The sequence below is a fragment of the Elephas maximus genome, chromosome 2 (genome assembly GCF_024166365.1).
Source record: "Elephas maximus indicus isolate mEleMax1 chromosome 2, mEleMax1 primary haplotype, whole genome shotgun sequence".
Lineage (NCBI taxonomy): Eukaryota > Metazoa > Chordata > Mammalia > Proboscidea > Elephantidae > Elephas > Elephas maximus.
Window position 1 is genome coordinate 232,418,489 of NC_064820.1, and position 18,427 is coordinate 232,436,915.

The window sequence follows — 18,427 nt, forward strand, 5'->3', positions numbered from 1 at the left end:
GTACCAACTTACAGTCCCACCAGCGGTGCATGAAAGTTCCAGTTGCTCTACATCCTCATCAACACTTCCTTGATATTATAAAATTGGAGGCTTGAGGGCCCAAACTCCCATTGGAAAGGGAGAATGGAGAATTGAGTCCCAAACTCTGCAAGTTTCCCCTCAAGATGTTTGTTGAGTTCTGCAGCTGCATGGGGCAGGGGGCTAAGAAGCCAGGTAGAAAACTTCTGAAAGCAGAAAGGACGTTTTAGCATGCTGCAGTTCTGAAGAGACTATGGGAGGACCACGGCTACAGGAGGACCCCAATTCACACTTCAAGCTCTCAGCAGGAACCCTTGGAGGATTCCACCAAGATCAGGGAAGAACCAGAGATAGACACTTATCAAAACTGAAAGATAGCCTCAAGTCAGCTCAGTCCCAGAATGGGTTAAGGTTTTCAGACCTCCTTTATCTGCTCAGCAAAGGAAAGAGTGAATCCTCTCTCTGGAGTATGATCACATTATCCATACTCAATACCTTTTCACATACAACTTCTGACAGTCAATCAAACATGTGCAGGCATGCCAAAGACAGGACTAATCATTAAAAACAAACAAAAAGACAATATCAGGTAATCCAGAAATTAGTAATCAAGCCAGGGTATAACATGCTTAATATTTTTTTAAAAACAGAAGGAAAGAAGAAAGTAGATGAAAGATGATAAATTTCACTAGAGAATTAGATTCTAAGAAAAAAATTAATCAAATGGAAATTTCAGAACTTGAAAGTACAATAACTGAAATTAAACTACACTTTAACAAATTGATTTGACAGCATGTTAGAACACATCAGAGCAGTGACTGAGTTAAATAAAATTCTCCAAAAATTCATGTCCACCAGAATCTCAACATGTGACCTTATTTGGAAACAGAGTCTTTGCAGATGCAAATGGTTAAGATGAGGTCATACTGGATTAAGGTGGGCTCTAAATTCAATACTGGTGTCCTTATACGAACACCATATGAACACACAACGAAGCAAGGCCACGAGAAGATGGAGGCAGAGATTGGAAAGACGCATCCACAAATGAAAGAAAGCCAAGATTTGCCCAGAGCCACCTGAAGCTAGGAACAGGCAAGTGAGGATTCTTCCCTAGGGCCTTCAGAAGGAGCGCTACCCTGCCAACACCTTGATTTCTTACTCATGGCCTCCAGAACAGTGAGAGAATAAATTTCTGTTGTTCTAAGCCACCCAGTTTGTGGTGCTTTGTTACAGCAGTCCTAGTAAACCAATGGTCTAATGGAGTGTAACTAGAGTCCAGGAAGAGGAGAGAGACAGAATGAGGCAGAAGAGAGAATGGGCAATAGTTTCCCAAAACCAATGCAAGACATCAACTCACAAATTTAAAATTCCCTGCAACCCCAAACAGGATGAATACCAAAAAAAAAAAAAAAAACCCACCTAGACTCATCAGAGTGAAACTGCCAAAAACCAAAAACAATGTCTTAAAAGCAGCCAGAGGAAAAGGTTACATGACCTTCAAGGGAACAACTAAAGTCTGACTTTTAATGTTTCAACAGAGAGAATACTGGAAGCCAAAGACAATGGAGTGTGTCCTTTCAAATATTGGAAGAAAGAAGCTGGTAAATGGAATTTGATACCCAGACAAAGTAACCGTCACTTGAAGACAAAATAAAAAAGTTTTCATACAAACAAAAACTGAAGAATATGTCACTGGCAAACCTTCAAAAATAAATATTGACAACAGATAGGGTTCTTCAAGTAGAAGGAAAATAAACCCAAAAAGAAGAAAAGGATGCAGGAAGGAATGAAGAGCATCAGAAAGGATCAATGGTAAATATGTGGGTAAATATTGATAAACACTGACTATACAAAATAATAGTAATAATGTCTTGTGGGATTCAAAATACTTGTGGAATTAAAATTATGTAAAATTAAAAAAACATAAAGGGAGTAAAAGTCATAGCACTGCTGGGGAAATGATAAAAATTATAAATTTACATGAAACTATAATAAGTATACATTTTGTAATCTCTGGGACAACTTCTAAAAGAATAGTAAAAGAAAGCATAACAAACAAACAGAAGGAAAAATAGAATAATAAAACACTGGAGTAATCCAAAAGAAAGCAGGAAATAAAGAGAAAAGTGTATGAAATAATAAACATGAAGGTAATCAATATAAACCTGATTATATAAGCAAGTTTTATTAAGTGTAAATGGGCTAACTCTTTCAATTAAAAGTAAATATCAGCAGGCTGAATTTTTTAAAACACAGCTGTAACTATAATACAAGTATATGCTATTTACAAATGATCCCCCCCCCCCCAGTGACAAATGATAAGCCTTAAATATAAGAAGACAGAGAAGTATAGGCCTTAAGACCCAATGAATTACTACACACAGAGAGGGATGTTTCATAATAATTACAGAGTCAATCCACCAAACAATTCTAAATTTGTTTGTTATTGTTAGCTGTCATCGAGTCAGCCCCTGACTCGTGATGGCCTGGTCTGCACCATCCCCATGATCGGTTGTGGATTGGACTGTTGTGACCTACAGAGTTTTCATTGGCTGATGTTCAGAAATAGATTTTCAGGCCTTTCTTGCTGGTTCATCTTAGCCTAGAAGCTCCACTGAAACCTGCTTAGCATCACAGCGACAGGCAAGCCTGGCGGTGCATGAGGTAAATGAGCCAGAAATTGACAAACCCAGGTTTCCCACATGGAAGGTGAGAATTCTACCACTGAGCCATTCTAAATTGGAAAGGCTTTAATGACACACCTTCAGAATTTGACAGAAATCAAAAGTAGACAGAAAGGATAAGTTGACAAATGTACAACCAGGGAGACTTTACCATACTTATCCGTAGTAGATAGTATAAGCAAACAAAAATCACTGTTTAGAAGATCGAAAAACATAACTGCAAAAGATCTGATGGACATATAGAGAACATTCTAGCCAACAACAACTGACTATAAAATCTTTTCTTTTACCAAAAGTTGGCCATAGGCTAGGACATCCTCAACAAATATAAAAGATCCGAAATCATTCAGTGCTTTTTTTTTACCATTGTAAAATTAAGCTAAAATTCAAAAGTGAAAAGATAACTCAAAAATCTATTTGGCAATGAAGCAACACATTTATAAACAATCCATGAATCAAAGAAGATATCAAACAGGAAATTAGAAAATATTTTTTAACTGATATACTGGAAATATAGCATAAAACTCTAGCGCTGCAGCAAAGGTTGTGCTTAGTAGAAAAATTCCTACTTTTATATGCACGAACAGATCAAGAGAAAGGCTGAAAACCAATTATTTAAGTATCTACCTTAAGAAATTAGAAAAACAACAGATTAGATTAAAAGAAAGCAGAAGGAAAGAAATAATAAAAGACAACAGCAGAAATTAACGAAACAGGAAAAAAGTACAATAAGAGAAGAAAATCAACAAAACCACACATTGGTTCTTTGAAAAGACTAATAAAATTGATACAATAACCAGAAGAACTAGTTGGTGCCCGGCCACAATCGATGACTGCCCTGACAGGGAGCACAGCAGAGAACCCCTGAGGGAGCAGGAGATCAGTGGGATGCAGACCCCAAATTCTCATAAAAAGACCAAACTTAATGGTCTGACTGAGACTAGAGGAATCCCGGCAGCCATGGTCCCCAGACCTTCTGTTGACCCAGGACAGGAACCATCCCCGAAGACAACTCATCAGACATGAAAGGGACTGGTCAGCGGGTGGGAGAGAGACGCTGATGAAGAGTGAGCTAATTATATCAGGTGGACACTTGAGATTGTGTTGGCAACTCTTGTCTGGAGGGGGGATGGGAGGATAGAGAGAGAGGGAAGCCGGCAAAATTGTCAAGAAAGGAGAGACTGGAAGGGCTGACTCAAGAGGGGGAGAGCAAGTGGGAGTAGGGAGTGAGATGTATGTAAACTTATATGTGACAGACTGATTGGATTTGTAAACGTTCACTTGAAGCTTAATAAAAGTTAATTTAAAAAAAAATTGATACAATAGCAAGAATGATCTGAGAGAGACAGACACAGAGAAAAAAGAAAGGATGCAAAGAAGGAAAAATTTGCCATTGTCAGGAACGAAAAAGAGGGGGAATGCTAGAGAGCCAACAGATACTTCAAAGATCATATGACGTATTTTGTCTATGGTGATGGGAAAATTTGCACCAACCAAGGATAACGGCTGTACAACTTGCCTACTGAAACTGATACCACTAAGCTGTCTGCTGGGGGAATGGGGGTGGCAAAATGGCAAACAGAGTGTTACACATAATATTACAACAGAAACAACAGCCACCAAAAGACAAAATAACGGCTGCAGTTGTTCATACTACATAGGTACAAAGAAACACCTCATAGTTTTCTTGGTATAAGATTTAGGGTTTTGGCTTCACAGGCCTGTCCAGTCAATTGGCCATTGTTTTTAGAGTCTTTGCTCTACCTCCTAGTTCAGTGAATAGAGCCTGGGGGTCTTAAATGCTTGCCAGTGGCCACCCAAGATACAACAACTGGTCTCCATTCACCTGGAGCAACAGAGGAAGGAGACGTAGGAATCCGAAAAGGAAATGGACAGTGGGACTGATCGCATCCATGAACTACTATCTCCTTTGCCGTGAAACCAGAAGAAATGGATGGTGCCCGGCTACCATTACTGAACGTTTTGATCAAGGACCCAATAGATGAATCTTGATCAAAAGGAGGAAAAATATGGAGCAGAACTTAAAATTCTTATTAGAAACCAGACTTACTGGATACATTAAGACTGCAGGAACCCTCAAGTCTATTGCCTAGAAACAACTTTTAAGCTTTGAATTGAAAATTATCCCATGAAGTCATCTTTAAACTAAACAATAATTTAGCTCATTTAATAGTCTTTACCTTGAGCAACTCACTCTTTTAAAGACTTATCTCTAAGACATCAAATGGACAATAGCAACTTTAAAACACAGGTGAGAACTTCAAGGTGCAGAGAGTCTAAGTTAACAGTGGTGAAGCAATGTGGGCAGAGACAGGGAGAAAGATGATACATGTGAAGTATGTAACCATCATCACTAAACTATATGAGTAAACATTGTTGAATTGGGTATATGCTTTGATGCGTATATTTTCATCAAATTTTTTTTATTTTAATAAAAAGGGCAAGACACAGAGGCGGAGCCAAGATGGCAGAACAGACAGACTCTTCCAGCGAGCCCTCTTTATAACAAAGACCCGAAGAAACAAGTGAAATGAGTATATTTGTGAAAAGCTGGGAGTCCTGAGCATCAAAGACAAGCTTAGACAACAAACTGAGGGGCAGGGGGAGGAAGAGACTGCTCAGAACTGGAGAGGAGTTACTGGACATGAATTGCAGGGAGCCCTCAGGCACATTTCCTGGAGAGGCAGCAGCGGCAGCGGGCTGGTACTAGTGTTTGCCGCAGCTTCCTCAGGGAGAAGCACCAGCCACACGGCCTACTCACACCTCCGGAACCTGAGGAGAACAGTGCTTCCGGCAAAAGCTAAGTACTTGCGTATATTTTACCGCACCCCCTCCCCCAAGCCAGCTTCAGCAGCTGAATCCCTGGCCCTGAGATAGACCCTGGTGAGCACCTAGAGCCATCCTCCTGGCCTTGGGGAAGGAAAACATTTGCAACTGGGGGGAAAAGATAATTTGCTAGCTCCATTAACCAGGGAAGCTCAGGACAGAAGTGGCTCCTGTCCGGACATAAACCGTCCGTGGACCTTGAGCAACTTTCCCTTCTGTGTGGACCTGTGTGCAAGTATTTCAGGACAATGGGCCCTTGTCAGCAAACTACAGTTGTTTCAGCTGTGCAGTGGAGAGGTGGGTGTTTGACATTTGACATTGCTCTGCCTCTTAAACAAGATCCTCACCTACCCACATCAGGGACCTAAGGACTGGTAGCTCCACTCAGGTCACCCAGCCACTCACAACAGGGGTCTAAAGATAACTGGTACCTCCCAGTCCTTACAACCAAAAACTCTGGGTGCCCATGGTCCCTCTGCAGAACACACCTACAAGCACGCTCTAGGGAACAGAGAAGTCTTTTCCTCAGAGACACTTGGGGGTCAGTTCTCAGCCCCCTGCCTTGTTCAGAGCATGACCCCCTGCTGCAATCAGATACAGGTATATACGCCAATCACCCCTGCCCCTCCCAAGACTGTAGGACAGAGCCTGTACCACACACTTGATGATCAGCTACCTGGAAACCTGAGCTGAATTCATACAAGAAAACTGAATGGACTCCTAGACTGATATACCTGAAAACAGCTCTAGACAGCTGGGGAGAGGACACCAGAGCTCCAAAGGCTAAAATAATCAAGCTAGCTCACTCAAGCAACCCATAGGGGTATACCAAAACAAAACAAAGCAAGCAGCTACGACACAGTAAGCAAGCATAAACTAATACAATAACTTCTAGATGACTCAGAGGCAACAGTCAATATCAAGTCACATAACGAAAGAGGCCACGATTACCTCAACAGGCTCCCAAAACACAGAATCCAGGGATCTTCTAGATGAAAATGCATTCCTGGAATTACCAGGTGCAGAATACAAAAGTTTAATATACAGAACCCTTCAAGACATCAGGAAGGAAATGAGGCAATACGCAGAACAAGCCAAGGAACACACAGATAAAGCAACTGAAGAAACTAGAAAGATTACTCAGGAACACAATAAAAAGTTTAATAAGCTGGAAAAATCCATAGACAGACAGCAATCAGAAATTCAGAAGATTAAAAACAAAATTACAGAAACAGATAACTCAATAGAAAGTCAGAGGAGCAGAATTGAGCAAGTAGAAGCTAGAATTTCTGAACTCGAAGATAAATCACTTGGCACTAATACATCTGAAGAAAAATCGGATAAAAGAATTTTTAAAAAATGAAGAAAACCTAAGAATCATGCAGGACTCTATCAAGAGAAATAAGCTACGAGCGACTAGAGTACCAGAACAGGGAGGGATAACATAAAATACAGAGAAAATTGTTGAAGATTTGTTGGCAGAAAACTTCCCTGATATTGTGAAAGATGAGAACATACCTATCCAAGATGCTCATTGAACTCCAACATAAGGTAGATCTGAAAAGAAAGTCACCAAGACATATTGTAGTCAAACTTGCCAAAACCAAAGATAAAGAGAGAATTATAAGAGCAGCGAGGGATAAACGAAAAGTCACCTACAAAGGAGAGCCAGTAAGAATAACCTCGGACTACTCGGCAGAACCCATGCAGGCAAGAAGGCAATGGGATGACATATTTGAAAAATTGAAGGAAAAAAATTGCCTGCCAAGAATCATATATCCAGCAAAACTGTCTCTTAAATATGAAGGTGAAATTAAGACATTTCCAGATAAACACAAGCTTACGGAATTCGTAAAAACCAAACCAAAACTACAAGAAATACTAAAGGGAGTTCTTTGGTTAGAATATCAATAATATCAAGTATCAACCCAAGACTAGAATACTGGGCAGAGCAACCAGAAGTCAACCCAGACAGGGAAATCCAAAAAAAACAAAGCAGGATTATTAAAAAAAAAAAAAAAAATTCCAAAACAGTGTAACAGTGATGTTATTATATAAAAGAAGACAACATTAAAACAATAAAAAGGGAATAAGAAATGTAATCATACACCTTTCATATGGAGAGGAAGATACGGCGATACAAAGAAATAACAGTTAGTTTTAAATTTAGAAAAATAGGGTTAAATAATAAGGTAACCACAAAGGAGACAAACTATTCTACTCATCAAAATAAAATATAAGGAAAAAATACAGACTCAGCAGAAACAAAATCAACAACAACAAATATGAGGAAAGGACAATATATAAAGAAAACCTACTCAGCACATAAAATTAAGTGGAAAAAAGAAACTGTCAACAACATACAAAAAAAGACATCAAAATGATAGCACTAAATTCATACCTATCCATAATTACCCCGAATGTAAATGGACTAAATGCACCAATAAAGAGACAGAGAGTGGCAGAATGGATTAAAAAACAAGATTCGTCTATATGCTGCCTACCAGAGACACTCCTTAGACTTAGAGACACAAACTAAAACTCAAAGGATGGAAAAAAAATATATCAAGCAAACAACAATCAAAAAAGAGCAGGAGCGGCAATATTAATTTCTGACAAAATAGACTTTAAAGTTAAATCCATCAGAAAGGATAAGGAAGGACACTATATAATGATTGAAGGGACAATATACCAAGAAGATATAGCCATGTTAGTATTTATGCACCCAGCGACAGGCCTGCAAGATACATAAAACAAACTCTATCAGCATTGAAAAGTGAGATAGCTCCACAATAATAGTAGGAGGCTTCAACACACCACTTTCGGTGAAGGACAGGACATGCAGAAAGAAGCTCAATAAAGACATGGAAGATCTAAATGCCACAATCAACCAACTTGACCTCGTAGACGTATACTGAACACTCCACCGAACAGCAACCAAGTATACTTTCTTTTCTAGTGCAGATGGAACATTCTGTAGAATAGACCACATATTAGGTCATAAAGCAAGCCTTAGCTGAATCCAAAACACTGAAATATTATAAAGCACCTTCTCTGACCGTAAAGCCATAAAAGTGGAAATCAATAACAGGAAAAGCAGGGAAAAGAAATCAAACACTTGGAAACTGAACAATACCCTGCTCAAAAGAGACTGGATTACAGAAGACATAAAGGATGGAATAAAGAAATTCAGAGAATCCAATGAGAATGAAAACACTTCCTATCAGAATTTTTGGGACACAGCAAAAGCAGTGGTGAGACGCCAATTTATATCAATAAATGCACACATCCAAAAAGAAGAAAGGGCCAAAATCAAAGAATTATCGCTACAACTTGAACAAATAGAAAGAGAGCAACAAAAGAAACCCACACGTGCCAGAAGAAAACAAACAATAAAAATTAGAGCTGAACTAAATGAAATAGAAAACAGAAAAACAATTGAAAGAATTAACAAGACCAAAAGCTGCTTTTTTGAAAAACTCAACAAAATTGATAAACCATTGGCCAAACTGACAAAAGAAAAACAGGAGAGGAAGCAAATAACTCGAATAAGAAATGAGATGGGCAATATTACAACAGACCCAACTGAAATTAAAAAAATCTTATCAGACTACTATGAAAAATAATACTCAAACAAATTTGAAAACCTACAAGAAATGGATGAGCTCCTGAAAAAACACTACCTAGCTAAACTACCACAAACAGAGGTAGAACAACTAAATAGACCCATAACAAAAAGAAGAGATTGAAAAGGTAATCAAAAAACTCCCAACAAAAAATAACCCTGGTCCGGACGGCTTCACTGCAGAGTTCTACCAAAATTTCAGAGAACAGTTAACACCTACTACTGCTAAAGGTATTTCAGAGCATAGAAAAGGATGAAATACTACCAAACTCATTCTATGAAGCTACCATATCCCTGATACCAAAACCAGGTAAAGACACCACAAGAAAAGAAAATTATAGACCTATATCCCTCATGAATGTAGATGCAAAAATCCTCAACAAAATTCTAGCCAATACAATTCAACAACATATCAAAAAAATAATTCACCATGACAAAGTGGGATTCATACCAGGTATGCAGGGATGGTTCAACATTAGAAAAACAATTAATGTAATCCACCACATAAATAAAACAAAAGACAAGAATCACATGATTTTATCAATTGATGTAGAAAAGGCATTTGACAAATACAAAACACTTATTCATGATAAAAACTCTCAGCAAAATAGGAAAAGAAGGAAAATTCCTCAACATAAAAAAGGGCATTTATACAAAGCCAACAGCCAACATCATCCTAAATGGAGAGAGACTGAGAGCATTCCCACTGAGATCAGGAACCAGACAAGGATGCCCTTTATCACCACTCTTATTCAACATTGTGTTGGAGGTCCTAGCCAGAGCAATTAGGCTAGATAAAGAAATAAAGGGCATCCAGATTGGCAAGGAAGAAGTCAAAGTATCTCTATTTGCAGATGACATGATCTTATACACAGAAAACCCTAAGGAATCCTCCAGAAAACTACTGAAACTAATGGAAGAGTTCAGCAGAGTATCGGGATATGAGATAAACATACAAACATCAGTTGGATTCCTCTACACCAACAAAAAGAACATCGAAGAGGAAATCACCAAATCAATGCCATTTACAGTAGCCCCCAAGAAGATAAAATACTTAGGAATAAATCTTACCAGAGATGTAAAAGACTTATACAAAGAAAACTACAGTACACTTCTGCAAGAAACCAAAAGAGACTTACATCAGTGGAAGAACACACCTTGCTCGTGGATAGGAAGACTTAACATTATAAAAATGCCTGTTCTACCAAAAGCGATCTATACATTTAATGCAATTCTGATCCAAATCCCAACGACATTCTTTAATGAGATGGAGAAACAAATCGCCAACTTCATATGGAAGGGAAAGAGGCCCCGGATAAATAAGGCATTACTGAAAAAGATGAACAAAGTGGAAGGCCTTACTTTACCTGATTTTAGAATCTATTATACTGCCACAGTAGTCAAAACAGCCTGGTACTGGTACAACAATAGGTACATGGACCAAGGGAACAGAATTGAGAACCCAGACATAAATCCATCCACATATGAACAGTTGATATTTGACAAAGGCCCCAAAACAGTTAAATGGGGAAAAGACAGTCTTTTTAACAAATGGTGCTGGCAGAACTGGATATCCATCTGCAAAAAAATGAAACAAGACCCATACCTCACTCCATGCACAAAAACTAACTCAAAATGGATCAAAGACCTAAATATAAAATCTAAAATGATACAGATTATGGAAGAAAAAATAGGAGCCCTAATACACTTTAATACATACCTTAAATGGTATACAAAACATTATAAAGAATGTAGAAGAAAAACTAGGTAACTGGGAGCTCCTAAAAATCAAACACCTATGCTCATTCAAAGACTTCAACAAAAGAGTCAAAAGACTACCTACAGACTCTGAAAAAGTTTTTAGCTATGACATTTCTGATCAGTGCCTGATCTCTAAAATCTACATGATACTGCAAAAACTCAACTGCAAAAAGACAAATAACCCAATTCAAAAATGGGCAAAAGATATGAATAGACACTTCACTAAAGAAGACATTCAGGTAGCTAACAGATATATGAGGAAATGTTCACAATCATTAGCCATTAGAGAAATGCAGATCAAAACTACAATGAGATTTCATCTCACTCCAACAATGCCGGCATTAATCCAAAAAACACAAAATAATAAATGTTGGAGAGGCTGTGGAGAGATTGGAACACTTATACACTGCTGGTGGGAATGTCAAATGGTACAACCGCTTTGGAGATCAATCTGGCGCTTCCTTCAAAAGCTAGAAATAGAACTACCATACGATCCAGCAATCCCACTCCTTGGAATATAAAAAAAACCCAGCGCCATCGAGTCGATTCGTCCTAGAGAAATAAGAGCCTTTACACCAACAGATATATGCACACCCATGTTTACTGCAGCACTGTTTACAACAGCAAAAACACGGAAGCAACCAAGGTGCCCATGAACGGATGAATGGATAAATAAATTACGGTATATTCACACAATGGAATACTACACATCCATAAAGAACAGTGAGGAATCTGTGAAACATTTCATAACATGGAGGAACCTGGAAGGCATTATGCTGAGTGAAATCAGTCAGTTGCAAAAAGACAAATATTGTATAAGACCACTATTATAAGAACTTGAGAAATAGTTTAAACTGAGAAGAAAACATTCTTTGATGGTTACAAGAGGGGGGGAGAGGGAGGGTGGGAGAGGGACATTCACTAATTAGATAGTAGATAAGAACTACTTTAGGTGAAGGGAAAGACAGCACACAAGACAGGGGAGGTCAGCACAGCTGGACTAAACCAAAAGCAAAGAAGTTTCCTGAATAAACTGAATGCTTCGAAGGCCAGCATAGCAGGGGCAGGGGTCTGGGAACCATGGTTTCAGGGGACATCTAAGTCAGTTGGCATAATAAAATCTGTTAAGAAAACATTCTGCATCCCACTTTGAAAGAGTGGCGTCTGGGGTCTTAAACACTAGCAAGCAGCCATCTAAGATGCATCAATTGGTCTCAACCCACCTGGATCAAAGGAGAATGAAGAACACCAAGGACACGAGGCGATTATGAGCCCAAGAGACAGAAAGGGCCACATGATCCAGAGACTACATCATCCTGAGACCAGAAAAACTAGATGGTGCCCGGCTACAACCGATGACTGCCCTGACAAGTAACACAACAGAGAACCCCTGAGGGAGCAGGAGAGCAGTGGGTGCAGACCCCCCAATTCTCATAAGACCAGACTTAATGGTCTGACTGAGACTGGAAGGACCCTGGTGGTCATGGCCCCCAGACCTTCTGTTGGCCCAGGACAGGAACCATTCCGAAAGCCAACTCTTCAGACATGGATTGGACTGGACAATGGGTTAGAGAGGGATGCTGGTGAGGAGTGAGCTTCTTGGATCAGGTGGACACTTGAGACTATGTTGGCATCTCCTGCCTGGAGGGGAGATGAGAGGGTGGAGGGGGTTAGAAGCTGGCGAAATGGACACGAAAAGAGAGAGTGGAGGGAGAGAGCAGACTGTCTCATTAGGGGGAGAGTAATTGGGAGCATGTAGCAAGGTGTATATGGGTTTTTGTGCGAGAGAATGACTTGATTTGTAAACTTTCAGTTAAAGCACAATAAAAATTATTTAAAAAAAAAGGGGAGGCAGGACAAAAGAATGAACTTCAACCTAAACTTCACACTTTATATAAAAATTACCTCACAATGGACCATAGACATAAATGTAAAATGTAAAACCTTTAGAGGAAAATCTTGGAGACCTAGGACTGGGTGAAGAGTTCTTAGACATGACCCTAAACGTACAACCCATTAAAGAAAAATATAAATAAACTGGACTTCATCAAAATTAAAAAACTTTTGCTCTGTGAAAGGTAATTAAGAGGATCCAAAAATAAGCTACAGACTAAAGTATTTGCAAATAACCTAGCTGATAAAGGACTAATACCCAGAAATATACAGATCTCACAAAACTCAACAGTAGAAAACCAAGTAATCCAAATAGAAAATGAGCCAAAGACATGAAGACTGCTCACCAAAGAAGATATACAAACGGCAAACGAATGCACGGAAAGATGTTCAACAACAACTAAGCCACAGTGAGACATCTGATACAGTTACTAGAACAGCCAAAATAATAATAATAATAATAATGGTGATAAAACCAAACCCGCAGACAGAGGCAGAGAACCTGGATCTCTCACACATTGCTGGTGGGAATGTAAAACGGTATGGCCACTCCGGAAAAGAGCAGGGAAAAAAAATCCTCTGCCATCACGTCGATTCCAGCTAACAGCAACCCCATGTGTTACAGAATAGAACTGCTCCACGGGCTTTTCTTGGCTATAATCTTTACCGAAGCAGTTTGCCAGGTCTTTCTTCCATGGAGCTACCAGGTGAGCTGGAACCACTAACAATTAGGTTAGCAGTCGCCCACAAAACTCTTAGAAAGGTGCAAAGCAGTTTTAAAAAAAAAAAAAAAACTAAATATATGCGTACCATGTGTTGTTGTTGGTGTGTGTCATCTAAACGATATTGACGCATATCAACCCCCATAATTTTTATGGGATCAGATCTCCATGTCTTTCTCATGTGCAACCACTGGATGTGTTCGAACTACCAACATTTCAGTTAGCAGCTGAGAACTTAACCATTGCACCACCAGGGCTCCCTATATTTACCAGAGAACCCCGTAATCACATCTCTGGGATTTTATCCCAAAGAAATGAAAACTATCTGCGTGAAAACCTATACACAGTTGTTCACTGCAGATTTATTTATAATGGCGCAAAACCAGAAACAACAAAGACTTCTGTGAGATGTGGAATCATCTTGTGTGGCCTTTGTTCTCAGTTGTTTGGAACCAGACCAACACATGTTGTACAATGAGTTCCTTTGTTTGGCTTTTTGTCCTTGGTTTTTGGAAAAACAACTTGGGGGACTTCTTGGCTAATTGGCTACCCGTGAAAATGTGTTACTTTTACTTGGTCTGGCTAGCTGCCCCCTCCCCAGTCTTGTAATTGACAAGATAACTGACAAGGGATACCTGCCTAGTAATTGACAAGAAGCACAACATTTGCCCAGTTTGACTGAGGTGCTCCACCTGGTAATTGACAAGGATTCCACCCTGGTAGCTGGCTTATAAAAAGCCCTGGAACACGGAAGCTCAGATGGGACTTTCAGGTTGACAACAGCTGGGAGGGATGGCATGTCCTTTGGGACATGGACGCCCTGAGTTGGAAACCCTCCTAGACCTGATTCAGAGCTGTGCCAGGCAGAGCTGGGCTGATTGAGAGCTGGGCTAGTCAAAGAGTGAGAGTGCTCAGGGGACATCTAGATCCACTGGCATAACAAAGTCCATAAAGAAAGTTCTACATCTTACTTTGGTGAGTATCGTCTAGGGTCTTAAAAGCTTGTGAGTGGCCATCTAAGATACATCTATTGGTCCCATCCCATCTGGAGCAAAGAAGAATGAAGGAAACCAATGACACAAGAAAAATACCAGTCCAAAGGACTAATGGACCACATCAATCACAGCCTCCACCCACCTGCGCCTAAAGAACTAGATGGTACCTGACTACCACCACTGGCCACTCTGACAGGGATCACATACAGGGTCCCAGGCAGAGCAGGAGAAAAATGTAGAACAAAATTCAAATTCATACACACAAAAAAGACCAGACTTAGTGGCCTGATAGAGACTGGAGGAACCCCTGAGACTACGGCTCTCAGACACCCTGCTAATCCAGAACTGAAGCCACTCTTGAAGTCCAAAGATTAGACAGGTCTATAAAAGGAGCACCAAAGCACGTGAGGAACATGCTTCTTAGTTCGATCAAGTATAATAGACCAAACGGGCAATACCTGTCCAAAAGCAAAGATAAGAAGGCAGGAAGAGACAGGAAAACGGACGAAGGGACACAGGGAACCCGGGGTGGAAAGGGAAAGGGGGAGAGTGCTGACACAAAGCAGGGATTGCAACCAATGTCACTAAACAATTTGTGTACAAAGTTTTGAATAAGAAACTAATTTGCACTGTAAACTTTCACCTAAAGCACAATTTAAAAAAAGAGCAAGAGCGGCAGCCAGCCAAGAGCAGAGTGGAACAGAGCTGAGAGCTGGACTGATAAACCGCTGAGCTGAGTGAATAAGACAGAGCTGTCTTGAATGACAGAAGATCTATTTAAGAGCTGCACCAGCAGGGGGCATTTCTGCTGCAGAGGGGCCTCATGGAGCATTTCCTGGTTGAAGAGTTTCCCCTTTGGTGAGAGTGAACATCTGTTCTTGGGAGGGTAAGTGTGTCCCCTTGAGATGTTAAGGCATCACGCCAGGACCCCTCCCAAACCTTATCCTATGCAAGGTTTATATCTTCTCTGTTATATTAAAGCTGTTATTGCAGGTGAGGTGTTTCTGTGAGCTCTGTGAGTCACTACAGTGAATTATCAGACCTAAAGAGAGTAGTGGGGCTGGCTTGGCTGAAGTGCAGAGAGTTGTGTGGACCTCTGTGCTTTTGGCTAGTACCCACTGGCTTAAATCATGTGACTAGGGATGCGAGGACCTTGCTCCAACTGGCTAGGGATTAGACAGAAGAGATATATGGGCAGCTGGGGTCTGAACTGGCCAGGGAAGGGAAGCTAAGATCTGCCAATGGTGTATGTGGAATGGGCTATGGAATCCACCACGCAATCTGGCCTCAAAAGGTGGATGTTGTTAGTCTCTCTGGACTGGTTTGCACCTCTGGCACTGAGAGAAGGATAGGATTACTGATTGAAGATTTCAACGTACTTCAACAAGTGAATGGTCACGCAAACTGTGCGGTACCTCCATACCACAAAACGCTACTCAATAAAAACGAGAGTAAAAGAACAAAAATCATTTTACAAAGGGTTTAGTTAACACATGCCAAATGTTACAATGTGAATAGTCTTGTGAGAAAACAGACCTTGAATGGCACTTCTCCCCAGTTACTGCCTGGTCACACTCCTCAGGAAGAAACAGGGGCCTCAGGAACCCACCTGTGACGTCCAGGCGGAAGGAGACCTTCTGGCCGCCGGCCTCACAGCTGTACTCCCCGGCGTCCGCCTTGCCCGCCTGCTGCACCACCAGCCGCCGCCCACGGCCCGTGGCCTCCACGCGCACTCTCGAGCTTGAACTCAGCTTCTTCCCGTCCTTGTACCACGTCACCTCCGTCTGGGCCTGGGCCACCTCACAGCTCAGTGTGGCGCTGGCCCCCGCCTCGGCCTGCACCTCGCTCTGTGCCGGCTGCTCCTTGGCAAACACCACTGTGGGCTCTGAGGACAGAAAGGGACGCTCAGTCAGAGACACCATCTAAGTCAGGAAGACAACAATGGACAAAGAAGGCCTGGACAGGAGCCAGGAGATCCAGAAGCTACTCCAGGTTCTGCCTCCAGTTCTGTGACCTGGAGAGGCCCCAGGCCTTTCCGAGCAACAACGACTCACTGCAGTACATTTATACCTTCTACCACTGATGGCATGTGGGCTGTTTCCTGGTGGGACATTCTGTGAGACTGCTCCTGGGCACACATTGCTCCGGGAGAGAACTGTGGGGTCAGGATGCCTGTGCACCTTCAACCTGACCAGATGACACCAGGACCATTCCCACCAGCAGTGCAGGGGAGTTCCTGGTGCTCCATGGCTGAGACTACTCTTAGTATGTCAGGTGTGCTAACTCCTGGCCATCTGCTGGGCATGGGGCTCCACCTCCCCATGGCTTTCACGTGCATTGCCCTGAGGACTGTTACAGGCAGCTCCTTTTTCAAGTTTATTCACCATTTCTGTTTCCTCTCCTGTGGTCTCACTGTTCAAGTCCTTACCCAATTTTATGTCTTTTTCATATTCATTTTTGGAGTTATTTATATATTTAGGGTCCCTGGGTGGTAAAAACCATTTGCACGCAGCTACTAACTGGAAGGTTAGAGCTTTGAACCTACTCAGAAGAGAAAGTCCTCGGAATCTGCTTCTGTAAGATTAAAAGCCAATAAAAAATCCATTGCTGTCAAATGGATTCTGACTTATAGCAACCCTATATAGGACAGAGCAAAATTGCTCCATAGAGTTTCCAAGGCTATAAATATTTACAGAAGCAGACCGCCACATTATTCTCCAGTGAAGCAGGTGGTGGGTTCGAACTACCAACTCAGTTAGCAGCCAAGTGCCTATTAAAAACCCTATGGAGCAGTTCTACTCTGTAACACATGAGGTCGCCATAGTCGGAATTGACTTGATGGCAATGGGTTTGGGTTTATATGCATATTTAAAGGCTGGAATACTGTCAGTTGCATGTGTTGTAAATATCTTCCCCATCTGTGTAGCTTGCCATTAAATTCTTTTATGATGTCTTCTCATGAATGAAAGTTCTTAATTTTAATGTAGTCCAATATATCTATTTTGTTTTTTAGGACTGCTGTATTTTATGTCCTCTTAAAGATAACCTGTTGAAGAAATCTTTCCCTACTCTAAAATCATTAAATAACCTACATTATCATGTAAGGGCTTTATGGTCTTACTTTTTGCATTGAGGTTTCTAACCCACCTGGAGTTTTTTGTGTATGTGGTATGAGGTAAGGGTTCAATTTTATATATTTTTTCTGTATGGTTAAATGGAAACCCTGGTGGCACAGTGGTTAAGAGCTACGGCTGCTAACCAAAAAGGTCGGCAGTTCGAATCCACCAGGTGCTCCTTGGAAACTCTGTGGGGCAGTTCTACTCTGTAGGGTCTCTATGGTTAAATGGTTCAAGCACCATTTATGAAAAGGCCATGCTTTCTGCACTCTTTGTACAGACACCACAGTAAAAAATAAATAAATAAAAAGGTGTGGTGGGGAGGAAGTCCAGTATGAACAGGTCTGTTTCTGAGCTCACCATTCTATTCCTTCAGTCTGTTCATCTACCCCTGCATTGAGACTCTGCTGTCTTAATTATTGTAGCTTTATAGTAAGTCTTGCTATCCGGTAGAGCAAATGCTCTTTGTTTTTCTTCAAGTGTACTGACCAGACTTAATCCTTGGCATCAGCAGGCCAATTTCAACCCCAACACCAGGAAAAAAAAAAATCTTTTGTTTAGATCTTGATTGGGAATGAGAATGAACATCTTTGAAGGTTCCATAGATTTTTGTTCATTTATTTAGATTTTCTTTACTGCCTCTCAAAAATACTTAATAGTTTTCCACACAGGAGCCTTAAATATCTTTATTAGACCTGAAATTAGATACATGATTCTTTTGATGCTATTGTAAACTTTTTTAAATTTCATTTTCCGACTTTTTGTT

At 40.7% G+C, this 18,427-nt stretch overlaps 1 protein-coding gene across 3 annotated transcripts in view; it reads right to left on the reverse strand.

The window, feature by feature from the left end:
• Window positions 1–18,427, reverse strand: part of OBSCN (obscurin, cytoskeletal calmodulin and titin-interacting RhoGEF) — a 232,782-nt gene that overhangs the window by 145,042 nt on the left and 69,313 nt on the right. For all 3 annotated transcript variants that reach the window (XM_049875093.1, XM_049875094.1, XM_049875095.1), the window contains one exon: window positions 16,155–16,430. In XM_049875093.1, the coding sequence (XP_049731050.1) occupies window positions 16,155–16,430 (276 nt within the window). The remainder of the gene's footprint in view (window positions 1–16,154; window positions 16,431–18,427) is intronic.